The 27,340-nt window shown below is 54.5% G+C and overlaps 1 protein-coding gene across 8 annotated transcripts in view; it reads left to right on the top strand.

Moving 5' to 3' along the window:
- The first annotated feature begins 585 nt into the window (after positions 1 to 585).
- Positions 586 to 27,340, top strand: part of CPAMD8 (C3 and PZP like alpha-2-macroglobulin domain containing 8) — a 69,375-nt gene continuing 42,620 nt past the window's right edge. For all 8 annotated transcript variants that reach the window (XM_059389333.1, XM_059389330.1, XM_059389335.1 and 5 more), the window contains exons 1-16: positions 586 to 834; positions 4,965 to 5,116; positions 6,443 to 6,465; positions 8,374 to 8,539; positions 8,621 to 8,673; positions 8,980 to 8,997; positions 9,425 to 9,479; positions 11,286 to 11,399; positions 12,734 to 12,818; positions 14,063 to 14,171; positions 15,516 to 15,743; positions 18,545 to 18,715; positions 21,230 to 21,358; positions 25,525 to 25,708; positions 26,156 to 26,331; positions 26,906 to 27,055. In XM_059389333.1, coding sequence (XP_059245316.1) covers positions 605 to 834; positions 4,965 to 5,116; positions 6,443 to 6,465; positions 8,374 to 8,539; positions 8,621 to 8,673; positions 8,980 to 8,997; positions 9,425 to 9,479; positions 11,286 to 11,399; positions 12,734 to 12,818; positions 14,063 to 14,171; positions 15,516 to 15,743; positions 18,545 to 18,715; positions 21,230 to 21,358; positions 25,525 to 25,708; positions 26,156 to 26,331; positions 26,906 to 27,055 — 2,043 coding nt within the window. In that variant the 5' untranslated portion in view covers positions 586 to 604. The remainder of the gene's footprint in view (positions 835 to 4,964; positions 5,117 to 6,442; positions 6,466 to 8,373; positions 8,540 to 8,620; positions 8,674 to 8,979; positions 8,998 to 9,424; positions 9,480 to 11,285; positions 11,400 to 12,733; positions 12,819 to 14,062; positions 14,172 to 15,515; positions 15,744 to 18,544; positions 18,716 to 21,229; positions 21,359 to 25,524; positions 25,709 to 26,155; positions 26,332 to 26,905; positions 27,056 to 27,340) is intronic.

The raw sequence follows: 27,340 nt of genomic DNA, 5'->3' as shown, positions 1-27,340 counted from the left end.
GGAGGCGGCTGGAGAGGAGACAGGGGAGGGCCGGTGAGGCGGCAGCCCGAGAGGAAGTGGGTCCCAGGAGGATGACGACCTGGGCTAAGAGGAGAGCGGAGGCTGGCGGGGAGAAAGAAAGGACAGCTCGGGTCCGAGGAACCTGGAGAACTTGGGCCTGGTTTGGGGGTGGGTCCAGGGTGGGTCAGGCCCGGGCAGGGGGCGGGGTGAATCCGGAGAGAGTCCTCGGAGGCGCCGAGTCCAGAGAAGGGAACGGGGGTGGGTCGGGGTCCGGAAAGGGGGCGGGGCGGGCGGCCTGGCCCGGAGGATGGGAGGAGAGCGGTGCCGGGAGTGGGCGGGGGGAATAGGGGCCGGGTAGGGTCGGAGGAGCCGGGAGGGCGTGGGCAGGGTCTGGGGGTGATCCGCCCAGGGGTCCGGGAAGGGGGCGGGGCGGGCGTCCCGGCTGGGGTTGGGGGAAAGTGCTTGGAGGGGATGAGTCCCGGGAGAAGCGCGGGGCGGGGCGGGCGGGACCGGGAGGGGGCGGGGCGGGCCCGGGGACAAGGCGGGTCCGGGGAGGGGGCTGGTCCGGGGCTGCCCCAGCTCGGCCGGCCGCGGAGCGGGGCGCATGGCGCCGAGCGCACGGCGCGGGGGCTGCGAACAAAGGGCCCCCGGCGGCTCAGGGGGCACCGCCGAGCTCGGATCCCGACCCTGGCCCAGCCCCGGCCCGGTCCCCTCCCTGGGCGCGGCACCCCCGTGGAGCCGAAAAATGTGGGGCGCCCTGCTCGTCCCGCTGCTGTGGCGCTTGCTTCTGCTGCTATCGCCGCGGGACGGCGTGTGCGCTGCGCCCCAGGCCCCGTGAGTTGCTCTGGGCGACGGAGGAGGTTGGCTGTCTTCTCGGGGAGGGGGTCCCGGGGATCCGCGCAGAGAGGTGCAGCGACCTGGCCAAGGCTACATAGCCTCCGCGCGCCGGGCGGGACCTAGAGTCGTGTCCGCTGACTCCCAGGGGTCGGACCGGGAAGGGGGCACTGCGAACCTTCAGAGGTGGCCACACGGAGGTGCAGGGAGTCCCCACAGCTAAGGCTGCGAGGCTAGCGCCTCCTCCTCATTCACCGCCTTGGTGTGACCGGGGGGGGGGGGGGGGGTGGGGGGGGGGGGGGGGGGGGGGGCTGTCGTCTTGGGTGGCGATTTCAAGTTGTCCGAGGCGTGGAGGCAAGAGGTGCGTGTCTTGGCTGGGAAACAGGAGAGACTCACCGTTCCGTTTTCCTTGGGAGGGCGTGGTGGCAGGGAGGAAGTGTTTGTTTTGCTTCCACATTTTTCTTGAAGTTTGACTACAGAGCTTCTGGTGAGTTGACACAGTGAGGAGGTGAACTAACTAGCTGCCAGGGAGAATTTCCCATGAGCTGGCTTCACCGGGAATATTTCCAGACCTGCCAAGTTGGGGTGAGCCCTACAAGGCTGTTGGATTCCGGGCGGCCTCCTGGAGCTGCCCAAGCTCAGTAGGGTAGTCCGGCCTTGGCCTTGTTGAGGAGGCTTGTTCAGGAGGCCCTTGCTTAGCAGTTTCCAGAAAACATGCCCACCGTGGGACCAGGTGGGTGGGGTCGCTTTGGGAATCACAGTTTGAAAAGTAAGACCCTCTGTGCTTTAAGCAGTGAGATTTACCTCCCCTGGGCCTTGTGAAATTGGAATCCAGAAAATTTTTGTCCTGATCTTTCCAAGTAGGCATCCTTTAAAATGGAGGTTTTCGTCCAGGTGTGTGTGGGGGGGGGTGGGCTTGTTTCCCTGGGCTCATTGGGCAATTCTAGGGACATTTTTGGTCTAGATCGAGGGGGAGTCAGTGCTGCTGAAATATACAGAGTGGAGGCCAGGGATGCTGCGAAACATCTGGGCATCTGCAGGTCCACCCCCGCCACAAAGCTTGACTGGGCCCTAAATTACAGACCCACCTTATAAAGACCAAGTTTAGTTAGAGTCTCTGGGTTGCAGAGTTTCCAACGGTTCTCAAGAGTGTTTGCCTCTGACTAAAGTCATCCTGGGATATTACCTTCTGCCAAGGGAAATGGAATCCTTGTGTTGGGGGAGATGTGCTGGGAAGGGAAGTTGCAAAATTACTAACCTGGGTTTCTAGATTAGCCTGCCTCTAAGCCAGACATAGACCACCCACTAGAGGGATTCCAGTTTAGGAATAGCCCCTATTTCTATAGGATACCCACTTCTGTGACCCTTATGATTAAAAAAAAGAAGATTTTATTTATTTATTTGAGAGAGAGAGCGAGAGCGCGCGCGCGCACGAGCGGGGGGAGAGGCAGAGGGAGAGGGAGAAGCAGGCTCCCCACTGAGCAGGAACCTGATTTGGGGGGCTCCATCTCAGGACCCTGGCATCATGACCTGAGACAAAGGCAGACGCTTAACTGACTGAGGCGCCCAGGCGCCCCGACCCATGTGATTTTTGCGTGAGGAATCCCTGACCCCAGAAAGCAACATGGATTTGCACATTATCATAAAACCAGTACTGTATGGGGCTCCTGGGTGACATGGTCAGTTGGGCATCTGCCTTCGGCTGAGGTCATGATCCCAGAGTCTGGAATTGGGTCCCACATCGGGCTCCCTCCTGCGTGGGGAGTCTGCCTCTCCCTCTGGTTGGTGCCGGGGCCAGCAGACACTACACATCATGGACAAAGCACGGAACGTGCTTGAGGCAGTATGTGTTTCTCCCCACTGTCGCTGAGTGACACCCCATTTGCATGAGAAGCTGAGAGAAGGCATAAGACCCAGGATCAGTATATATTCTGGTCAGTGCTGGATCTGGACAGTGCATTCATGAACCCCAGGGTCACTGCGTGCTCCAGATGTTGCTGTCACATGCCCAGGATGAATGCATGCTCTGTGCATGGCCGAAGCCGGGAGCTGCGCGCAGAAACTCTGTCATTGCGGGTGGTTGTTGGTGCTGGCGTTACCGGTTCCGGTCATTGCTAGATCTGGGCTGCATACCTATAAAACAAGGGTCTTTGCACATTCCCATCGGTGCTGGAGTTACCTAGGAAGTACACGGTATGTCCCGAGGTCCTGGCAGGCTCCGGGCAGTCCTGAAGTAGGACAGTCCACGTAGAAAACCAGAGTGTGTGAACTTTGGCCACTGTTCAAGCTGGGCAGAGCACAGCGGGCTCCCAGGGTCAGTGCTGTGGCTGGACAGTATCCAACAGGAGCCCAGTGTGTCTTCTGAAATGTCAGATTTTTCATGGGTTGTTTTTTTTTTTTTTTTTAAGATTTTATTGATTTATTTTACAGAGATCACAAGTAGGCAGAGAGGCAGGCAGAGAGACAGGGGGGTATCAGGCACCCTGCCAAGCAGAGAGCCCAGTGCGGGGCTCGATCCCAGGACCCTGAGATCATGACCTGAGCCGAAGGCAGAGGCTTAACCACTGAGCCACCCAGGTGCCCCTTTCATGAGGTTTTAATGAAGTCCACTTTATCAATGATTTCTTTGATGGGTTGTCTTTTTGCTATCTCATGCATGAAATTTTTGCCTAACCCCAGCTCCCAAAGCCTTTCTCCTGTTTTCTTCCAGGGTTTTTAGAGTTTTATACTTATTAGATCTCTGACCCAGTTTGAGTTCACCTCAGTGCACAGTGTTCAGTCAGGGTCTAAATTTGTCTGTTTGTGTGGGGATGTCCGGGTGTCCTGGAGAGAATTTTTGAGACACGAAAATCTCCCCTACTCTCATTGCCTGGCCTGGCTTCTCTTTCGCCTGTTTCCTTCTGGTGCCTGTAGTTCTCCGCATGGCTGGGTTTTTGCTGCCTTTGCTGTCTGGGCTCTTGGCTCTTTGCTGTTGCACTGTGAGCGGTTTTCGTCGTTAAAGTTGAATGAGACTTTCTGACGATCCATGGAAGGTTGTAGAATACCAGAGGCAGAAGCCCAGGTGGAGAGGACCCGTGCCTTAGGTCAGCTGCCCTAAGGGCACCCTAAAGCTTTCCCCGGTGTGACTGTGGGACCTGTGGCATGTTCCTTCTTCTTCTGGAGCGACACCCTGCCCATCTGGAAAGTAAGAAATTGTTCTCTATCTTCCAGGAGAGGCCCGTTTGGGTGCCACTGTTCACAGAGTTTTCTTGTTTCAGGCCATTTCAGGTTCATTTTCAGGGTTTTGTTCGTAAGATTAGTTCTTAAGATTTGATCTTTTTCTTTTCTTTTCTTTTTTTTTTTTAAGATTTTGTTTAATTATTTGACAGAGAGAGAGAGAGATAGATATCACAAGTAGGTAGAGAGGCAGGCAGAGAGAGAGGAGGAAGCAGGCTCCCTGCTAAGCAGAGAGCCCGATGCGGGGCTGGATCCCAGGACCCTGAGACCATGACCTGAGACGAAGGCAGAGGCTTAACCCACTGAGCCACCCAGGCGCCCCTTAAGATTTGTTCTTAAGAATGAATTTAGGTCTTAGATTTGTTCTTAAGAACAAATTTAGTTCTTAGATTTGTTCTTAAGATTAATGCTGCAGGAAGCTCCTTGTTTCTTTCCACTGGGTTTTGGAGTCTGGCTGCCTGGGTTTGAATCCTGGTCTCTTACTGGCTTGGGCATGTGACTTGGCTTTCCAGCGCTTAATTTCTGACTCTGTAAATGGCTTTTTGGCACTTGTCACAGAGTGGCTGTGAGGATGAAGTGGGATCCTGCCAGTTATTCAGGAGAGTGGTTCAGTGTTGGTGTGGCACTCACAAAGGTCCTGTGGCAGAATGCACTGACTACAAAGGCCAGAGGCCAGAACACGGATGTTGGAAGGGGTGTGGTGCTGGATAGATCCAGAAGGGGCTTCAGAGATGAATGAGCTAGCCCCTGGTCACAGGGAGCTCACAGGTCGGTGGGGGATACACAGACACAAAATGACAGTGTCATCATGGTATGGGCAGGCGTAGGTGGAAGACCACACAGGGAGCACTGTGACGCGGCCAGAGGTGGGTCAGACAGCCTTTGGCCTTCACTGAGGTTTTCCTCTCCTACAGGGCCTACTTGATTGCTGCACCCTCTGTCTTCCGCTCGGGAGTGGAGGAAGTCATCAGTGTGACCATCTTTAATTCCCCCGGGGAAGTCATGGTCCAGGCTCAGCTGGTGGCCCAGGGTGAGGCGGTGGCATGGAGCCAGGGAGCTATCCTGGGTAGGTCCCTTGGGTGCCTGACCAGGGCTTCCTCTCCCTCGGCAAAGTGGTCTTTGGGGCTCAGGCCCCCAGCCAGCTTCTACCCTGCTGTCCTTGGACAGCAGATAACAACAGGGCGGGCCTCCTGGACACAGGTGGTGAGAGCAGAGGGCTGCCTCAGGGCCTGTAGTCCAGCAGGGCAGACACCTGATTCCTCACGAAGAGTGGGATTTGGCCACAGGAGGCACAGAGAGAGAAGTCGGGACTCTAAGGCCAGCAAGTCAGCTCCTATCCCCCAGGGAGAAGAGGGAGAGGCTGGCCTTTAATGGAAACCAGAAGAGGGCTTGGGTAGGCAAGAGTGCAGGCCGTCCTGACTCTGGGGCTACCCTAAAACCCACATCAGGTTGGCTTCAGCAACAGTGTCTATGGGCTGTCATAACTAGGAAAGTCCACTGGCATCACTGGCTGTTGATTCCCAGCACCACTTCTGAATGGGACTGTGTCTCCCCCAAGCTGATGGAGTGACAGGTTCACCAGACCAATGAGAAATGTCCCAGCATCCTCTGATTGGCCTAACTTGGGTCATGTGCTCAATCCTGACCCAACCCCTCTGAGCAGGGGAGAGGCCTATGCTGATTGGCCCACTTTGGGTCATGTGCTCAGATCTGAACCAATCACTGTGGTGGGGGAGGGCCTATGTAGATGTGCATAGAGCAGAAGAGAGATGGGTGGAGCCACACCAAACCTCCCGATATGGGATCTGGGCAGGAGACTTTCCTGAGGATTTTGGGGTTTTGCCAGTAAAAAATGGGGAATGGATACTGGGAGGCAAAAACAGTAGATGCTAAATCAAGTCTTAGAGGCTGGAAAGCCAGAGAGGTGTTACTATGGTAAATGATTCAGCTTGGGTCAAGAGAGAGGTGATGGGAAAGCAGTTAGATTACTGGAGGGAGGTCCACTGGGGACCTCAATCTCCTCTTCTTTCTCTTTACCCCCTTCTTGTTCCACTCCCAAAGAGAATTTTCTTTGCTCCCTTCACAGCTTACCTTGGGTTTAGGGCTAGGAATGAAGGGAATTATTAAGTGCGCAGGCTGGCCAACTTTCCCCTGAGTAGCTTGGCTTCGTCTATCCCCTCTGGCCTTCAGGCTCTCACCAGCTTGGAGGAAACCTCTCACTTTTCCCAATCCCAACCCAGCCTAGGCCAGATCAGAATGACCCAGTGTGTGTGTGTTTGTCCACAGACAATCCCTCTACGTTGAGAAGGCCCCAGTTATATGGCGGCAACTCAGGGAGGCAGGCAAACTCAGCTCCCAATTTAACTGTTTTCATTTAATTTTTATTTTTTAGACAAAGGGACAATCAAACTGAAGGTAAGCTTTGAATTTTTAACAACTTCATGAACCCTACCTTGGCAGTAATTGATTTGGAATGGAATAAGAGAAGTTTCATGTGTGATGAGAAAAATCATTAACAGTGATGTCAACAGTGAATAACGAAGAAAAAATTGAGAAAGGGAGAAGATTGACTTGTAATCCCATCTCCCCATACTTTTCGCTCTCTCCTGTTTCCCCATAAATCCTCATCCACGTAAAGACATTTCTTTCAAGTTGCAATTAGATGGTAGACCCCTTCGTGCTTCCTGCCATTTTTTCTTAGCGCACTGTGTAAACATGCTTCCATGTGTTGAAATCTCTATAATTGTCATTTGCCTTCTATTGTTAACCACAGCCCATTTCGTCTCTTTTATGTACTAGTTTACTAACCCTTTCCACCTCGTACATGCTTAGATTTTTTCAAAGATTGTTTTCAGGGTTTTGATAACGTAATCCAAACATCGCTAGCATCTCTGTGCATAAAGATGACTTAGCATTCTCTTTTGCTGAAGATTTTATCTATCTGTTTGAGAGAGTGGGAGAGAGTGCGTGCATGCCTGAGTGGGGGTGGGGGGAAAGAGGGAGAGCCTGTTGTGGGGCTCGATCCTGGGACTCCAAGATCATGACCTGAGCCAGTGGCAGACGCTTCACCGATTGAGCCATCCAGGCACCCCAAAGATGTCTTAGCATTCTGAAAGCTTGCCTTAGACTGAACACCACAAAAGAAGATTGACCAGGTTAGGAACCAAGCCTCTTCCTTGGTCCTGCTTTGTCTTTGAAGACACAGCAGTGCCCCTTCACAGCACCACCTGTGACATGGTAGAGACCCAATTTCCCACAGCTTCACCGGCATTGAATATTACTACTTTAAAATTATTTTATGAACCAAACCACATCATAGACAATTCTCTGATGTGGGTTTTTAAACTGGAGTCCTTGGATTTCAAGGGGCTCACCAGCCCTGAAATTGTAGGCATTTTCTGAGTTAGCTGTTCCTTAACTTTTCTCAGACACTCCAAGGAGTCCTGGAATGAATGGGCGACACGGAGAGTCATCCTGAATGACAGCATGTCCTCCCCCAGTGATCCGTACAAAGTCCCAGAAGCGGTTCCTCTCCCCTGCAGGGTGTCCCTAGTGCCTGAGAGCTGTGGGACAGAGGCTTTCCTGCCTTATCGATGATGGGAGAACCTTTTCTCTAAGGCAGCAGCTCTCACCTTGTGGAGAGGTTTGCCTTCTTCCCAGACCGCAGCCCTAGGACATCGGGCAGTGTCTGAAGACCTGTTTGGTTGTCACAACTGGGGAGGGCACCTCGTGGGTGCTGAGCACCCCACAGTGCTCAGGACAGGCCCCATGACCAGGAGAGAGCCAGTCCCAGCTGTCCGTAGTTGGGAAGCCCTTGGTAAGTCCCTTAGAGCTGCCCTTGGAGCAGGTCGGCTTGCTTGCGAATCAGAAAGCAGGGCCGCGCTGGACAGGGGTTAAGATTACGCCGGATCCCTGGCGGCTGCACGTCGGAAGCACTCTTTCCGGGATCAGTGCCGTGGATTTGCAGACCAGACCCAGGAAGGGCTGTATAATTCTAGGAGAGGGAGCCGGGGGGGTCTTCAGACTAGATGAGAGACTCCAAGAAAGGTCTTGGGATCCTTAACTCTTAGAATAGCTCCTGATGAGCAGTTCTCAGCTTGGGTAAGGGGGCATTCTGGCCCCTCAGGGAACACTGGCAGTGGCTGGAGACATTTGGGGGGGGGGGTCCTACCAGCATCTGGTGGGTGGAGGCCAGGAATGCCGCTCAACACGATGCAATGAGGGGGTGCCCCCACCGCAAAGAATGATCCGGTCCTAAGTGTCCATCGGTGCCAACGTTGAGAAACACTCTGTCGCTCGCAAGGCTCTGTGGTCTGCCTGCAGGTGCCCACGGGCCTCCGGGGCCAGGCCCTCCTGCAGGTGTGGGGCCGCAGCGGGTGGGCGGAGGAGCGCCCCCTCTTCCACAACCAGACCTCCGTGACGGTGGACAGCCGGGGTGCCTCCGTGTTCATCCAGACCGACAAGCCGGTGTACAAGCCGCGACACCGAGGTGGGCGGCTCACGCGGGAGTGGAGGGAGGGAGGGCCAGCCGTGGCCGGGGCTGCCGTGCGATTGTCTCCTTCCTTTGCAGTGCTCATAAGCATCTTCACTGTCACTCCGAACCTGAGGCCCGTCAGCCAGAAGGTGAGATAGGCTTCTCAAACCCTGGGAAACCCTGGGCCTGGAACACACCTGCCCGGGGCCACCTGGCCTGGGGCTCTGCCACCAACTGGTCTTCCTTCCCGCACCCAGTCTCCTGCTGATCTCATTCCTTCCAGTTTTGACCTCTGGTCTGGGTTTTGGCCTGTGGCTCTGAGTCCCCTGGGGGACCAGGGGGAGGTCTGTGGGACAGAGGGAGGCTAGAGCACTGGTGGTGGGCCGGTGGTGTGTGCTCGCAGGGCTGAGGACCCGCAGGGGGCCATGCTCACTGCCTGTCTGTCTGTGTTGCAGCTGGAAGCATACATTCTGGTAAGTGGCCTGTAACCCCCTCTGCTCTGACTCGGGGGCCCGTTTGCCTGCTCTCCGTCTTCCCCCACCGTCTGCTGCCAAGGTAGCCTGTGCCTGTCCCAGCCCCTCACGAGGCTTGGACTAGGTGCATCCCAGGCCCTGGGACTGGGTGCATTACCCTGGGACAGGCTAAGTGCATGTCTGTCTATCTCTGTAGATTTGCACACAGCTCCCTAAAGGAGGAGCAGATCTGGCCCCTTTTGTCCCCATGTCCTCAGACCAGTCCCTTCTGTGCCCCAGCTCTCATTTGCTCCCGTGTACATGGCTCATCTGGGGGGGCATGCCCTCCACGCTTGTCCCACCGTAGAGAGAGGGCTCGGAGTGTGCACACATGTGCCGGGCATATACTGGGTGGCCTGAGTTGACTATGGGGGTTCGTCCCCCGCAGGACCCCAGGGGCTCGAGGATGATGGAGTGGAGACACTTGGAGCCATTCTGCTGTGGTAAGCCTCTTCCCAGCCCCTCCCCTTTCTCCTTTTGCAGTTTTGGGGGCTGCACCTTTGGGTGGCAGACGCAGTAAAGCTTCCAGGAAACTAGAATGTGCTCCGGATGCACCCCTTCCCTACAGCATCACACCCCACCCAGGGTTCTCTAGTCCCGGCGTCCGGCTGAGGCTCCTGCGTATGACAGGAGGCCTTTTGGGGGAACATCGGGTTTTGTTTGCCGGCACCCCCGTCATCTTCCTCCCACTGAAGATCTTCTGCCCCATCACCCCCTTGGGGGCTCCTGGACCCCGAGTGCCTATGTGAGTTCAGGGCCACTAGGAGGCAGGTGGATCATGCGGGTTTGTGCGATGTCACACTTCCGGGTCCCCTGGCCCGGCCTTGAACCCTCTTTCTGGTTCTGAGATGCTCAGGTGGGGCTGACAAGCAGGGACAGGGCTTGCGTGCGTGACTGTCCTTCCTGGAGTTCTGAGCCCGGGGCTGCGGGGCCTCCGGTGGAGCCAAGGACAGTACTCTGACTCTCTTGGCGATGCATCCCACATTCTTGCCGGGCACTCAGCCTGCTTTCCCCTTCTCCACCCTCCCCATCGGCCCCTTTCCCTCCCTCTCACTAACTCCTATCTCCTGGGCACCGAAGTAGATGCTGACAAAGGGGGAACTTTCCGCCCAGTGTGGGAAACAGACTTTAAACCACATGATAACATCTGCCGTGATGAGCGCTAGGAAGGAGAAGTACAGACTCCGAGAGGGCAAAATGGAGTTCTTGCCCAGCCTGGGACAGCAGAGGCAATCCTAGAAGGCTGCCTGGAGGAAAAGGCCTTTCCAGCAACGAAGTGGAGAAGGAGCAGACATTAGCGGGGCCAAGTGAGGGGCCAGGGAACGTGTTCCAGAGAAAGGCCCAGCATGCAGGAGGCCCAGTGGATGGCAGGGAGAGTCAGGCTGGGCTCAGGAAGGAGGCCCCACATGTCAGGAATGCTGATACGAGAAGCAACAGTGAGACCCGAGGGCCTCTCAGGCTCCAGGGAGGTGCATGGACTTGATCTTCAGAACACAGAGGAAGGGAATGAGCAGTCCCCCATTTAAAAAACTTGGAATATGTGTGGACCAGAGGTTCTCAACTGGTGCGATTTTGCTCCCGGGCTGGGGGTGGGTGGTGTCTGGTAATGTAGCCACGGGCTAATGAGGCCCCATAGAAAATGTATGTTGGTGACAGCCCCCTCCCAAACCTCTTCTGACCATCAAAGGCTCTGAATATGTGAGGGAAGAGACAGTTGGCCAGCATGTTTTCCAATTCCTTAGTGACGGAGAGAAGCGGTGGGGACTGTTGTAGTCTCTGGGTGTTCTCCGGAGTCCTGCTGAGCTGCTCGCACGATGTCCCTGTTGGGGACAGGCACAGCAAGTCCCACTCGGGACTGACAGATCCCCAACTCTTCTCCCAGCATGAAAACTGTTCCTGCGGGGTTCTGACGAATGGACCCAAAGCCAAGGCTTCCTCCTCTCTCTGCCTGAGACTGGTGCATTTCCTGGTGCCCAACGGCAGGGAGAGTGGTGTTTTGTCTCGAAGCCTGTTCGGGATCTGTGCTGGATTTGGGCAGCCGTTAGGGTTCTGCCCCGAGGTCCCAGCATTATATGGGAATATTTGGGGTTGCCATGACTTGTGGGGGAGGAGCTAGAGGCATCGAGTGGGTGTGGGCTCAGTGTCCTGGGATGCACAGGGCAGCCCACAGCCAAGGAGTAGGATCAGGCCTGGCTGACTCTCCGCACACGCTCTTGCCCCAGGATGAACGGCCGTCTCTCTGCACACAGGTGTGGCCAACATGACCTTCCCCCTGTCTGACCAGCCGGTGCTGGGAGAGTGGTTCATTTTTGTCGAAATGCAAGGCCACGTGTACAACAAGTCCTTCGAAGTTCAGAAGTATGGTAAGCCAGAGACTCTTAGGGGTTCACCTCTGGGCGAGACCACAGACCCGGCGACGACACTTGATGATGGGAGAGGTCGGCGGCAGCCCCATTCGCTGGACACTTCGTTGTTTCTCTTTTATGAGAATTGTCATAAAACACACATAACAAATTTGGCCAGCTTTGCTATTTGTAAGTCTACAGTTGTGCAGCATTAAGGGCTTTTGGGTTGTTGGGTAGACACACCATCGCCCATTTCCAGAATTTTTGCATCTTCCTAGACTAAAACTCAGTCCCCACTAAACTCCAACTCCCTGCCCCCTCCCCAGCCCTGGGCCAGCCTGCTGGCCTACTTCCTGTTTCTAGGACTCTGACTCGGCCAGGTGCTTCGTGGAAGTGGGACTGTACAGTGTTTGTCCTTTTGCGTCTGGTGTATTTCACTCAGGATGATGTCCTCCAGGTTCATCCGGGTCATAGCCTGGGTCAGAATTCCCTTCCTTTTTATTATTTTTATTGTTTTTTTTTTTTTTTTTAAGATTTTATTTATTTATTTGACAGAGAGTGTGCACAAGGAGGAGAGCAGCCGGTAGAGGGAGAGGGAGAAGCAGGCTTCCTGCTGAGCAGGGAGCCCAATGCGGGGCTTGATCCTAGGACCCCAGGATCATGGCCTGAACCGAAGGCAGACAACTTAACTGACAGAGCCACCCAGGCGCCCCCTTCCCTTCCTTTTTAAGTCCATTTCTTTCAACCTCATCCCAACCCTGTGCACAGATGGGGGAGCTGAGAAGTTGAGAGGCATTTAGGAAATAGCTCAAGTAACAGAAGCTGGGGAGCAAACGGACCAGAGGAGGAAAGGCTGTAGAGGACAGGGATGTTGGTCGCAAGTGACAAGCCCAGTGCAAACTCTGGAAGTAAAAGGAAGGGAATTTATGGCCTTGCGTTGCAAACTCGAAGGACCGGCTTCTTCGCGTTTCCGTGCAGCTTCTGGGTGTCGGTGTCCATCCCTCCTCCCCAAGCTGCCCGGCATGGTCAGATGGCTGGACGTTCCCAGGGCTGAGCACCTCTGGGCCGGCCTGCACTCAGAGCGCGTGGCCTAAAAGTGATGAAATGTGGGACTCTGGGGAGAAAAAGAGTGTGCTTCCCCCCCCTCCAAATAGGAAATAATTGTGGGCCAGCAAAATCCCCAGAAAGCTGCCCGCGATCAACGAAGGATGGGGTTGTGGATTCCTGTGGTGTTGCCTCCGGGTGGCCCTGGGCTGCGGCCTTGCTGGTATCCCTCCCACAGCGCCAAGACCTTCTGAGGCCACCCCAGCGGTGCAAGTTGCCTCTCCCACCTCTTCCCTCTCTCCTTTCAGCGCTGCCGAAATTTGAGCTCCTTATTGACCCGCCCCAGTATATCCGGGACCTGGACGCTTGTGAGAAGGGCACTGTGCAGGCCAGGTGAGAAAAAAGTGGTCAGCATGGGCGAGCCCCGCCCCTTGCGGACACGCCCCTCCCCTTGCGGACACGCCCCTCCCCGGACACACCCTCCTGGGGCACGCCCTCCCCCATGGGCCTGCGCTTCCTCCCTCGGACTCGTCCCCTTGGTGGGATATCCCCCTCTTCCCACATTGTTTTCCCCCTGGGTGGGGGGGGGGGGCACCCGTCTCGCTCCCCTTCCTGTGTCACCCTCTTCCTTGCAAACACCCCCCACAGGGAATGGGGTGACCCGCAAGGGATTTCTTGAAGGGGTTGCCTGTCTCATGACCAGGCTTATCACCAGCTCCAAAGTGAGGGTTGACCAGAGGGCGTCCAGAGACACTGTCCCTTTCTGGGGTCCCCCAGGGAGAGTGCTCCAAGGCCTGTGTTCCGCTCAGCTCTCTCACCTGGAGCTTGTGGTTGAGGCCGTTCGCTTGCCCTCTGCTCCTCCAGCTGTGTGGGTTCTTTTTTGTTTTTTTTCTTCTTTTAAGTAATCTGTACCCCTAACGTGGGGCTGAGATCAAGAGTGCCCCACTCTATGACCGAGCCATCCAGGTGCCCCTGCCACGTGTGTTGTAAAATCCAAGGATGTTGTCAACTATACTCAAATTAAAAAAAAAAAAATCCACACACCTTTTCTATAGTCTAGAAAATATTATCAAAACGGCTGGTGTTATTTTTTTATTCACTGTGATCTGCCGTCTTGCTCCTGGGCCCCTGTAAGCAGGTGTCTCCTCTGCCCAAGGCTTGACAAACATACATTTAAGTCTTACTGGCACCTCTGAAAGGGTAATTTTATTTCCATTCTCTGGGTGACGAAACCAAGCAGTATGATCCCTGATTCGAAGTTGAATTCACCAGAGCACTTAGGCCCAGGCTTCCCTGATGCCCACAGTTGTTCAATCCTCTGCTGTCCTGCTTCAACAAGTGCCAGGCCCAGTGGTGGTCTCACATACCCTCCTGCTCTTGGGTCCAGAGTTCCTCTCTGACCCTTGGTCTCTTTTTCTGTCAATTACAAGTTCCAGTGCAGAGGATTGCAGGTGCCGATGCTGGTCTGTCTGTGCTAACTCTGGGCTGTGGGAAGGGCTGTAAGCTCAGCATGTAGGATGGGGGAAGTATTCTGAGATCAGCTGGTCACATCCCTCAGGGGCTTGGCCTTCCTGAGACTGGCCCCTTCCATCCCCTGCTGCTCCCGTGTGAAATTAACCCCCTTTGTTTTGTTCCAGGTATACCTTTGGAAAACCTGTCTCAGGGACCTTAACGATCAATATGACTGTAAATGGCGTGGGGTACTACAGCCAGGAGGTGGGGCGCCCCGTCCTCAGGACCACAAAGGTGAGGAGCTCCACCTTGGAGGTAGAGTTTACTTAAAATTTTTTTTTCTTAAAAAGGGGTGCCTAGGGGTACCTGGGTGGCACAGTCGGTTGGGCATCTGACTCTTGTTTTTTTTTTTTTTTTTTTTTTTAAGATTTTATTTATTTACTTGAGAGAGAGACAGTGAGAGAGAGCATGAGCGAGGAGAAGGTCAGAGAGCAAAACAGACTCCCCATGGAGCTGGGAGCCTGATGTGGGACTCCATCCCGGGATTCCGGGATCATAACCTGAGCCGAAGGCAGTCGTCCAACCAACTGAGCCACCCAGGCGTCCCTTGACTCTTGGTTTTGACTCAAGTTGGGATCTTGTGGTCATGGGATTGAGCCCCGCATCAGGCTCTGCACTCAGCCCAGAGTCTGCTTGAGAGGCTCTCTCTCTCTCCCTCTGCTCCTCCTGCTAGTGTGCACATGCTCTCTCTCTGTCTTTCTGAAATAAATAAATAAATCTTTAATAAAATAAAATAAAAAGCGGTGCTTGGCTGGCTCAGTCAATAGAGTAAGCGACTCTTGATTTTGGGCTCGTGAGGTGGAACCCCACGTTGTGCATAACGAAGACTTAAATCTTAAAAAGAAAAGAAAAAGAAGTAGGGACGAAAATCAGAGAAACTGTCTATTATTAACCCAGTTCTAGCCATTTGGGTTTGGTTGTTATGGGGCTGACTTCCTACTAGCTGCTGGACCTCGGGGTCAGACTTCCTTTGCGGCTCGTTGATCATGGGTTGGCCATTTTTCTATATGGTCCTGCCATGGTCTGTTTAGGGATAATTGAGTTTAGCCATTTGAGAAATTCCCAGACTGTTTTCCCAAGCGGCTGCATGACTTCACAGTCCTGTGTCTGTAGAGCCTAGAGGTCCTCTGCCTCTGTGGCCTCCAGCCCTGGACCCTGTCATCCCTTCCACTGGCGGCGGCCCTTGCCTTGATTCTCTGGCTTACTGAGTAGTGGTCTCCAAAGCGGTTTCTGGAAGGGGCTTGTTTGCCAGGCCTCTGGCTGGGTCCTGAGATAGGGGTCAAATGGGGGCGTTCTGTGCCCTGGGAGTGGGAGTGGAGTGAGTGCGCCAAAGTGGGGAGGGTGACGGTTCAAATTCCTGCCCCGCTGCCTGCTGAGGGCCAACATCTTAGTCCCCGGAACATGCTGTATCTCCAGCCAGGGATGCAGTGACCCACGACGCAGGTTGGCCGTGTCCCCGCGTGTCCCCCCAGCCCTCCCACAGCTGGAACGTCCTGCGCTTCATATGGGGTTTTGAGACTCGTGCCTTGAAGCCCTTCCAACCCCAAGTGAGCACATTGTGTGCGCTTCTGCCTCCAGATCCACGGCTCCCAGGACTTTGACATCTGTGTGAAGGACATGATCCCTGCCGATGTCCCCGAACACTTCCGGGGTACCGTCAGCATCTGGGCCACAGTGACCAGTGTGGACGGGAGCCAGCAGGTAGCATTTGATGCCTCCACCCCTGTCCAGAGGCAGCTGGTGGACGTCCGCTACTCCAAGGACACCAGGAAGCAGTTCAAGCCAGGCCTGTCCTACGTGGGGAAGGTAAGCACTGGGGGACAGCGCCCGGTGGGGGGGCCATTGGAGCACGCGGGCTCTGCACGCCTGCCCCCCAGCTCCGCTCAAGGACCACGGTGAAGCCTCTGTGGAGACACAGTGGGTCCACAGTGGGTACACCGCCGAAGACGGGGTCCTTTAATTACACTGTGTAACTTTGGCTTTTGGTGTCCGAGGGCTGCATTGCAGAGAGTGGCAAGAGCCGCTACCCCAGAGTGAGGGACTCTGGACATTTTGCTCTGCCTGAAAGGATATTCTCCAGACCAAGACTTGGCATAGCCATTTATTAAGTCAGTTTCTCGAAGACAGTGACTTTCTTACTTGGGTTGACTTTTTTTCTGGAGGAACTAGCATCCAAAAGAATGCTCCCCGCCCAAAGCAGATCTTCTGCCCCTGAGACAACTGACTCAGATCCCCGGGGGGAAGTGACATTCTGAATAGACTCCCACGTCCTACCCACCCATCATGCCATGCTTAGACACCATTAGGTTTTAGGTGACCAGAAACCCAAGATCCTTATCCTAACTGTTGCACTGGGCATTTGTGTCCTGTGGAGGCAAGGCCATTGGCACCCAGTGTCACCCCAGAGGGAGGGAAGCTGGTGGCACCCCTGACCTCAGCCTTGCCCACCGCCTGCATCTCTGGCCCCTCTTGCCCTCTGTGGGTTACTCACAGGATCCTGCTGGTCTGTCCTCATGCTGTGTCCTACTACTCCCGCTCTGTTCTGAGATCTCCTTCCTCTCTGTGCCCGGATCCCAGTCCCTCCTGTCTGCACACAGAGACACACCTGTGTGCCCCTGGCTTTGAGGGTCCCGGCTCGTAAAGAAGCTAAAGCCCAAAGAGCAGGGTCAGAATGTGCATGAAGAAAGGGCTTGGGCTGTCAGATCAATGAAGGGGAGCATTTCACATACAGCCAGGAGATCCTCCACCATCGGCATTAAAGACCAGAACTGTAAGTGGGGATCATGCAGGCAGAAGCCCCTGTCACTCTGTCACCAAGTATCTAGACAAGCGAGGGACCAATATAGGGTCCTTTGGGGCCCACGGACTATATTTCTTTCACACCATTCCTGTCTTTTTTTCTTTAAACGTTTTATTTATTTGAGAGAGAGGGAGAGCACGCACATGTGCAGAGGGGAGGAGTTGAGGGAGAGGGAAAAGCAGGCTTCCCGCTGAGCGGAGAGCCCAACTGGGGGCTCGATCCCAGAGACCCGGGATCATGACCTGAGCCAAAGGCAGACGCTTCATCCACTGAGCCCCCAAGGCACCCCACCATCCCAGTCTTTGAACCCCTTGTTCTGACTCCCTTAACTGCCTGTCTGAACGAGGTCTGAGCATCACATGGAACGTTCGTAGCATTGCCTGAGCTGTTCCTACCCCGGCGTGGCCCCAGGCCAATGGCCAGCACGTGGTGATTCCTACACTGTGATTTGAACACGGAGACCAGTGGGCTAGAATTCAGAGTGCAGAAATAAATCCACACCCCGGATGGATACTGAGCCCCCAGATGCTCCCCTCACCGAGTGCCTGGGATTCCCTGCTTCTGGTTAGCTGTCTACAGCTTCTCCACACCAGTAGCCTCCAACTGGGACACACCTGAAGCCTTCCCTCTTTCTCGCTCTAAGGCTTTCCCACTTCACCTGCTTTTCAGCCTCAGCCAACACCAGTGGTGTTGGCTGTGACTGTCTTCCTGCAGCAGGCTCCGAGTAAATAGCCTTTACCCATTCTGTGTCAGGTGGTCTTCATTTAATTCCACATCACGTGGCCCAGGAGGTCCACTTCACCACGTGGCCCCGGGGCTAGCAGCCAGCACATGGTGGCTTCTACCTTGTGACTCATTTGCCAAGTCCAAGGTTGTGATGGTCCTCCCACTCCACCCACCCATCTCTAAGTGATTCAAAGTTCTAGTTCTTCATGTTAGGTCTATGATCCATTTTTAACTTTTGTAGATGGGGTGAGGTAGGGGTTCACTTTCATTCTTTCACATGTGGGTTTCCAGTCGTCCCGGCCCAATTTGTTGAGGAGACTGGATGGTCTCGGCACCCCTGTTGGAAACCAATTTACCATGGATGTGTGGGTTTGTGTCTAGAATCTCGGTTCTGTCCCATTGATCACTATGTCTCTTCTATGCCAATACCACGTTGTCTTGATTATTGTACCTTCCTAGTGAGTTTTGAAAATTGAGACACGGGGGCTCCTGGGTGGCTCAGTCAGTTAAGTGACTGCCTTCAGCTCAGATCATGATCCCGGGGTCCTGGGATGGAGCCCCACATAAGGCTCCCTGCTCGGTGGACAGCTTGCTTCTCCCTCTCTGCCTGCCGCTCTGCCTAGTTGTGATCTCTCTATCTCTCTGTCAAATAAGTAAATAAAATCTTAAAAAATAAAAAAATACAATTTAAAAAAAGGAGGTGCCTGGGTAGCTCAGTGGGTAAAGCCTCTGCCTTCGGCTCAGGTCATGGTCTCAGGGTCCTGGGATCGAGTCCCGCATCGGGCTCTCTGCTCAGCAAAGAGCCTGCTTCCCCCTCCCTCTCTGCCTGCTTCTCTGCCTACTTGTGGTCTCTCTCTCAAATAAATAAATAAAATCTCAGGGAAAAAAAAGGAGAAAATTGGGACATGTGAGTTCCCTTGGTTCCTCTTTTGCTTGATTATTTTGGTTACCTGGGGACCCGTGCGATTCCCTGTGAGTTTTAGTGTCAGCTTGACTTCTCAGGGGAAGTTGGCTGGAGGATTAGATCAGTTTGGGGAGCAGAGCTGCTTTGACCGTGTTGAATCTTTGGTGACCCTTCCAGGTGGAGCTGTCCTACCCAGATGGCAGCCCAGCCGAGGGGGTGACGGTCCAAATCAGAGCAGAGCTGACACCAAAGGACAACATCTACACCGTCGAATCTGTGTCCCGGGGAGGTCTGGTGGGGTTTGAAATCCCCTTTATCCCCATGTCAGCGCAACACGTGTGGCTGGAGGTGGGTGAGTTGCTTGGACCTGTGTCATTCAGCCACTAGACACAGCCTTGGTGCGTTCCCCAGTCCATGCTTGGGCACCATCTTGGTGGACCTGTGGCCTACAGTTGCCCTGAGGGAGTTTACAGCCTTTGAGGGGAGTCTGGAGGATGGATAATCAGCCCATCCCAGGGCAAGACGGGAGGTCAAGGACAGGTGAGTGCTCCTGGCTCTGTCATGCTGAAGGTGGCTGGATCTCATCCTGTGGACTCCTGACCTTGAGCCTGGAGGGTCATCCAGGCTGCTCCTGGGAGGGTGGGATGGCATGCAGAAGCCAGAGGCCAGGCTGAGTCCTTTGGGAAGTTTTGGAGGAGGAGGGAGCTGGCAGGGTGCCCCTGACCTCACCAGGGTACTTGGGATTTACTCAGAAGGCAGCATCAGGGGGACAGAGTGATCTGACTTTGAATACCCAGTGGTTGCTCTGGTAACCATCCTGGGAGGGTACCTGGGAGTAGCACAGGTAGGCGGACAGGACACAATGACAGAGAGGCCACCAAGCCTGGAGCTGTGAAGGTAGAATGGGCAGAACAGGAGGTCGCATTGTCAGGGGAGGGAGGAGCAGGAGTGCTAGAAGATGGTGTCCCAGTACCTCCTGCCCTGGCTCTGTGGCGGCCTCACGGGCTCTGGGTGGCAGGGAAGGGGTGGGAGGCAGCCTGGAGTAAATGTGTAGGTGGGAGGCGAGGACACTTGGGGTGACTGTGTCCTCTGTGGGGCGGCATGTCCTTACAGACTTTTAACCATCCAAGTTGCACATTCAGAGGTCTCCAGGCTACAGCTCTCCAATGGGCTACAAATTCGTTACTACAATTACAGCTTTTTTTTGTTCAGTGATCAAAAGACACCCCTTTGTTTCCATTAGTCCCCTAGCAATTAAGTTGCAGCAAAGCCCCAAAATACTACAAATACCAGGATTAGCTGAATAATTTTCTGTCTCATAGATACATGTCTAAAAATTAGCTTTTCCCCCAAATGGCACTTTAATAGAAAGGTTAATGTTATTAAATACTGCTTAGGAAAAGGTCTTTAATTCTTTTAGACAGAAAACGAATGGTAACTGTTAATGATTTTTACTTTCTTTGTTTTTTAAAAGATGTATTGATTTATTTTAGAGATAGAGCATGAGTGGAGGGGAGGGGCAGAGGGAGAGGAACAAGCTGATGTGGGGCTCTATCCCAGGACCTTGAGATCACGACCTGAGCCAAAATCAATTCGGACGCTTAACGGACAGCGCCACCCAGGTGCCGCTAATTACTTTTTAACTGAGTGTAACTGACACATCGCTATATGTTGGTTTCGGGTGGACGCCTGAGTCCGTCCATATTCCCTCCTGCCATGAAACAGTCACCACGGTAGGTGTGCTCCACAGCCCATGTCACACATCGTTATACACTTTCTTTTCTCCTTGTGAGAAATTTGGAGATCTACTCTTTGCAACTTTCCAAATATATAGTACGATATTGTTAACTATGGTCACCACGCTGGACATGGGATCCCCGAGGCTTATTTTTTCACTGGAGATTTGTGTCTTTGGCAATCACAGTTTTATTACAGTGAAGTGACAAATTAGGACCAAAGAGAGTGAGGCAAGGGCCCCTGGGTGCCTCAGTGGGTTAAGCGTCTGCCTTTGGCTCAGGTCATGATCCCAGAATTCTGGCATCAAGCCCTGTGTCAGGTTCCCTGCTAGTGGGGAGCCTGTTTCTCCTTCTCCCTCTACTCTCCCTGCTTCTGCCCTGTCAAGTAAATAAGTAAAACCTTTAAGAAAACACAGCTCTCGTCAGTTGGGAGACCCCGGGGCCTTTAAAGTCTACCTCCTAGAAACTAGAGACAAAGTGAACCAACTTCTTTATTCCTGATCCCACAGAAATCTTCGACTTCTGTCCTCTCCCTATGTTGCTCTCTAGTCTTTCAGCAGCACGTGAAGGGAACAGGCTCAAAGCCCACGGGAACAAGAGCCATGTAACCACAGGGCTTAGCGGGGTGGAGGGTTGGGTGGCGGTGGAGGGGAAGGGCTTGAGCTCAGGGAGCATCAGGGTCCAGAGCCCCGGGGCTGCTATCCCACAAGGCTGCTCCTTCTGTCTACCTTCTCTGTGGTCTCTTTCCAGGCCTGTTATCCCCTCTGAGAAGCCACCAGGGCCACCAGCAAGTCAGAGAAGGGGTAGGGGATGGGGAGGGCTTCCTAATATGCCCGTGATGAAACTGGCTCTTGGTGGCCTCACGAGTGACCTGAGTCTGCCTGAGCGCCCTCTCCCCACCCCAACACCCTGGGACCAGTCTTGGTCACTTGCTTCCTGGAGCTGAGAAACAGCACATTAAAGCACATTGGACCCTAGTCTCTGAGAACTGGGGAGAGGGGGTCCCCAAAGGCAAATGGGAACATGAGAGGGTCTTGCTGCAGGCCAGAGCAGGCAGAGGCATTCCCCAAGACCCCCTTCCTCCACCAAGCCCCCAGGCCTTGACCAAGTACCCTTGTTTCTTCAGACCAAGGTGACGGCACTCCATGGAAAGCCCGTGGGGGCCCACTACCTGCCCAGCTACTTGTCTCTCAGCAGTTGGTACTCCCCCAGCCAGTGCTACCTGCAGCTGCAGCCGCCTTCGCGCCCCCTGCAGGTAAGGCTTGCAGGTGTGTCCTCCCCCAGCCCTGCCGCCCCCAGAGCGGGAAGGGGGGGGGTGAGCAGGGTCCTGGGACTGATGCCGAAGCCCCGCCTCCTTCCAGCAAGGGTGGAATTCCTCGGGATGAATGCCCGCCCGTCATTTCATTATGGTGAACACTTAGGCTGTGGCCCGGGGTTTACCGTGATAAACCTGGCCCTCGGGGTGCTGTCCCTGAAGATTAGCAGCTTGCCTTATGGGGTGGCACGCCTGTTACCATCAATGAGCCAGTGTCCACACGTCCACTGGATTCACGGCAGTCTGCAGGGCACGTTAGGAACCTCTCCTGGCATTGTAGGTTCCGTGGGTTTGGACAAACGTAGAATGACACGCATCCAGCATTATAGTATCATACAGAATGGACTCAGTGCCCTGAAAATCCTCTGGACTCCCCCTCCCCCCACCTGTTCATTCATCCCTCCCTCCCCGCCAGCCCCTGGCAACCTCCCGTCTTTTCATGGTCTTGATCTTTCTGCCTCTTCCAGAATGTCATATCATGTTGGGAGAAGTGAAACCCCCTGGGGTTGTGTTTGGGTTGGAGGCACAGTTTCGATACACACGCACATAGGAAGTCAGGTCACGAGATTTACATACAGATCGCAGAGTGGGGTGGGTGGGTGTGCAGCGAGCTCGGCGGGTTGGGGGATGGTAGGCCTTTGCCCCAGGTCCCAAGTGAGCAGGAGACAGACAGCAGGGCAGCAAAGCACCTGTGTCTCATAGGTGGCTGAGGAGGAGGTCACTAACATTTTGGGCATCAGTGCTAAGTGGTTATTGCGGGGAAAATGATGGGGCCAGAATCCCAAGCTCGGGTCCTCATCCGAATGTCCAGACTCAGCGTGTGAGCAGCTGGTCAGGCCATCAGATGCTCAGGCAGCAACTCAGAACAGCTGTTTTCCATCCGACGTAGACAGTCATCTCCCCCTTATCCGTGGGGATACATCCCTACATTCCCAGTGGCTCCCCGATACGGCGCATAGTACCAAACCCTAGCTGTATGTTCTTTCCTATACATACGTGACTACAACACAGATTGACTTACAAATCAGGCACAGTGAGATGATTACCAACAATAATTCATGATAAAACAGAACCACCGTAATAATATACTGTAATAAGAGTCACAGGACTGTGGCTTCTGTCTCCCAAAATACACTGTACTGTGCCCAGCCTGCTTGTGATCCCACCGTGGTGTAAGGTCTACACCAGGGGATGAAGGAGGGCGTTGTGACGTGGCGTTCGGCGGTCCCTGACCTTCCCATGACATGTCAGAAGGAGCATCTGCTTCCAGACCCCCGTGGATGGCGGGTAACCGAAACCATGGATAAGGGGAGTGGCTCTAGTTGGAACCATACAGCACGCAGCTTTCTGCTTTCTGATGAAAGCATTGCTGCTTTCACTTAACAACATGCATAGAGGGTTCTGCCCTGTCTGTCTGTTGTATGGTATGGACGAATGGTGGTTGGTTTACGCCCTCATCTCTTTGAGGGTAGATGGGTCATAAAGCACCCTCTGAGCTCCCTTAGCTGAGAGTCCTCTCGACCTTGCTCCTAGGCCTCGCCAGCCCCGTAGACCTCTGGCGCTCCCTTTCCGAGAGTCGCTGCCCGGAGCCGAGGCAGCTGGGATACAGCTCAGAGGAATCATGGCACCAAGGCTGCCCATTTTGGGGGCTTAATGGTCCTCTGCAGGGGTTATGAGAATGAGAAACTCGGATGAGATTGTGCCTGGCTGGGCTGGACATGCTGTTCTTGTTGTAACACTATTTAAGCAGCAGCGCGTTGTGGGGGTGCTGACCTTGGCGGCTGTCCTGCGGGGGCGGGGATTAGCCTGTCCCCAGGTGCCAGGACTGCAGTTCCTGCTAGGCAGGGACTTGGCTGGGCCACTCAGACTTTCCTCTCGGAGGGACATCTTCGTCCTGCCTGAGTGGGGTCAGCAGGCTCCGGCCCCCTCACCCCCACGACTGTCACCAAGGGGCTCTGGGCACAACTGCAAGGCATTGAGACAAGAGTGGCCCTGCTGGGTCCCGCCTGGGCTCTGGTTTCCCCTTCCTTCAGCTCCGAAGCGCAAGCCAGTCTTTCAGGATTACTGTGATGCCATGCTTTTTTTCTCTTTTCCGACATCTGAAACCCAAGGGGACTTTTGTTGAGGTGTCCTTTTATAAAGTGGATATATACAAACTTAGAAATAATAAAAAATGGTATAACCACATGCCTTTCACCTAGATTTATGAATTAACATTTTGCCTCTGTCATCCATCCTCCCACTCACCACTCACTTGTCCACCTACCCACCCACCCAGCCGTCCACCTGTCCGTCCATCCACACCTCCCCCCACTCAGCCCCCTACCCATCCACCTGCCATCCATCTATTCCCTTAGACTTTTTTTTTTTTTTTTTGCTGCAACATTGGAAAATAAGTTAGATATCATGATGCTTCACTCTGAAATACTTGAGCATAACATGTCCTAAAAGTGACATTCTTCAGCATGATCTCAAGGCTCTTGTCGTATCTAAGAAAATTATGTTAACTCATGATGCGGTTTAATTGACAGGCAATATTCCCATTTTCGAAGATGTCCCCAAGATGTAACTTATATCTTGCGTGTGAACACCCGTGCACGACTACACAGTCTTGTGCACACATGTGTAAGTGTGCCACTATTTGCATGTGCCTCTGGGAATGAGCGTGTGTGTGTGCGTGCGTGTGCGTGCGTGTGTGCGTGTATGTGTGTGCATGTGTGCACGTGTGTGTGCATGCATTTTAGGATCCATTGACGTGTTGCGTTGGGCTCTCCTGTGTCCATAGTTGCTCTTGATCGGGAACAGTCCCTGCCTCTGCTTTTTCATTGCCGTGACTTTTGTGAAGAATTCAGGCCCGTGGTCTTGTAGAGGATCTCACATTCTGCATTAGAATCAGGCAGAATGGCTACATCTGTGCTGCTCTCGTGGGGTCCCCGCAAGAGGCACAGATTGAGAACGCACCACCGTTGCTGGAGCTGATTTTCCCCCTGGGTCGGGTCTGATTCCTCCTGCTCTTTCCCCTTGCGGGGGAGACTGCTGAGTAATCGGGGTGACCATCTGAGATCCGAGCCACAATGTCCTGAGGCCCCAGCAAACTCCTTCCCACCCCCCTGCTGTGCCTTTAGCGTCACTGACAATTCATTGCTATAGTCCATTATCGCCAGAGGCGCTGCGTGATGGCGGCTCTGAATTCTGTCCTTCCTTCTGCGTTTATTAGCCGGCGTTCCTCTGTACAAAGAAAGAACTTTCTGTCCCTCCTCCCTACGGTTGTTTTTGTTGCTGTGCAGTGGTTCAGGGTATGTTATTGACTTAGGGACTTAAAAAAAAATTGCTCAATATGTTCTAATTTGTTACCCTACTTTCTTTATTTTAAATTTTGGAATAATTTAAGGTTTTTAGAAGAGTTGCAGGGAGATCCTGCATATCCTACTGTCAGCTTCCCTGCTGATTTTAAGTTTTAGGAAATTGTCTTTTCACTGTTGCATTGTGAGAGTTTTTTTTATGTGTTCTGGACCCTAGATCCTTAGCAGATCTGTGAGCAGGGATGCTCGGGGTCTGGGGTTTTTATTGGGGGGCAGGGATGGGCAGTTGCAAAGCCCTGGGTGACCACCACCTGCATAGCCGACCTCAGTCCTAGTCCCTCCAGACGTGACACTGATACAATGTGATGTAGCACCCCTGCCCCAGCTCTCATAAATTATATTATCAGTATCTGGTGTGGCCTTAGGCCTTGGGTAGACAAAGATGCTTACCAGGCAGGGCATTTCAGAGACTTAGAGATCTCCTCTGGGGGGTGAGGGGATGGGTTGGGGGACAAAGGCCAGACCTCTCTTTGGGCCAGGTTCACTTCTTTGCTGCACCCCACCCCGTCGAGAGCTTCCACACTGGTGGTATGCTCCGTCCTTCTACAGCCCTGGTCGCAGAGCCACGGCTAAGGCTGCCACGGGGGCACGGCCCCTGCCCACTGCCACGATGCCCCATTCTCGGCTCGGAGGCCAGAGCCCCTGCCCCAGCCATGTCCTGGCCTTCCTGTGGCCCCAGAGCAGCTATCTGTCCCAGGCTGTGGGGTGCCAGGCAGGGCTCCCCACGCTGCGTGTCTCCCCCAGGTCGGAGAGGAAGCGCATTTCCCCGTGAAGTCCACGTGTCCCTGCAACTTCACCCTGTACTACGAGGTGGCTGCGCGGGGCAACATCGTGCTCTCGGGCCAGCAGCCCGCCCCCGTCACTCTGCAGAGAAGCCGGCGTGCGGCCCCAAGGACCCCCATTCGCGTAATGCACCTTTCTGAGACAGGTGAGCCCAGACCCCGGCAGGAGTTTCTCGTTCCTTCTGAACCACTGAGACAGGGGCAGGTCACCCCAGAAAGGAGGGATAAGCGGGGCTCAGCTGGATCACTCTCCCTGCGCTCTGCAGGGGGCTGAGTAGCACCCGGCCCCGCCCACTAGATGCACTCCCAAATCGTGACAGCCCAAAGTGTCCCCTGGGGCGGCAGCACGGCCCTGGCTGAGAACTGGTGACCGGGCGTGATGCTTCGGGAATCCTATCCGCCCCCATCCTTGTAGGTTTCCATTCCCTTCTAGGTGAAGTAATGGGGGTGTGAGTATCCATGGAGCTCTCGCCCGGGGGCCAGCCCCTCCCCCTGCGGTGCCCCATGTCCCCTTCAGGGCAGCCTGGGGCATTGGTGGTCCCATCATGGGCTGCTGGATTCTCATGCCTCTCCCCACCTTTGACTGGTCCTAGAGCCTCCTCCTGCTGCCGTGGCAGCCGAGGTCAACGTGTGTGTGACCTCCCTCCGGCTGGCCGTGAGCCCCAGCATGGTCCCCCTGGGCCGCCTGCTCGTCTTCTACGTCAGGGAGAATGGAGAAGGGGTTGCCGACAGCCTCCAGTTTGCCGTTGAGACCTTCTTTGAAAACCGGGTAGAGCATGGGGAACTAGCCAGGGAAGCAGGGGGGGCGGGGACAGGGAAGCGCTGTCCGGGGGTGTCTGTGCCCAGTTGGGCTGCATATGGCTGCCTTTGGGATTCCAGAGGGTGTCCGAGGCGGGATTGCAAGGACTGCCCTGCCTTCAGGAGTAATTATGACATAAGTTGCATCTTTACTTCTCGGAAAGTCCCCCAGAGGGGGATTGCATTAAACCCACAAAGGGAAAGCGGTCCACTGTTCTCTGTCCCCACTGGGTTCCAAACCTAAGGGACACTGCTCCAGTCCCCAGCAATGGGCTCAGCCTTCTGCCCCACCTCTCTGCATCCTTTGAGAATGGCTGCCCTAAGCCCTCAGCCAGCACCTGTCTCCCCCACCTCTCCCCTCCTCTCCCCTCCTCTGCATAGAATGTTCCAGTTCCACCTGCCTTGTTCCTAGCACTCTGCCACCTGGCCTTGTCCTTGCCTGGGCAGCAAGGCCATGGTCCCCACTGAGCTGGTGAGGGCCAGCGCTCATTGGCAGGTGGAGAGGTTGGCCAAGTTCTGGATTTCTCTGCTGTGTTTGGATCCAGGTTTCACTGACGTATTCGGCCAACGAGACCCAGCCTGGGGAGGTTGTGGACCTGAGGGTCAGGGCTGCGAGGGGCAGCTGTGTGTGTGTCACTGTGGTGGACAAGAGCGTCTACCTGCTCAGGTCTGGATTCCAGCTGACTCCGGCGCAGGTGCGTGGGGGCCCTCGAGCATGGGTCTAGCACCCCCACAGCGGGGTGGGGGGGGGTTCTCCCTTTCCAGTAAGTGAAGGGCCTCAGATGAGTCTAGATTCTTTCTTTCACTGGGGAGCCCAGTCCCTGATGGATTCTTTGTGAGTTGAAAGATCTCGGGGTTAAATTCATCAGATTCTTGCGATGTAACATCGTCCAGGCTTTACCTCTCCAGCCCCTCTGCCCGTCTTTAGAAGGGGCCGGTGACACCAGTGCCCAACACCTAAGATGGTCTCCGAGTGATAT

The sequence above is a fragment of the Mustela nigripes genome, chromosome 2, assembly GCF_022355385.1.
Source record: "Mustela nigripes isolate SB6536 chromosome 2, MUSNIG.SB6536, whole genome shotgun sequence".
NCBI lineage: Eukaryota > Metazoa > Chordata > Mammalia > Carnivora > Mustelidae > Mustela > Mustela nigripes.
This window is presented reverse-complemented; position numbering and strand designations above follow the sequence as displayed.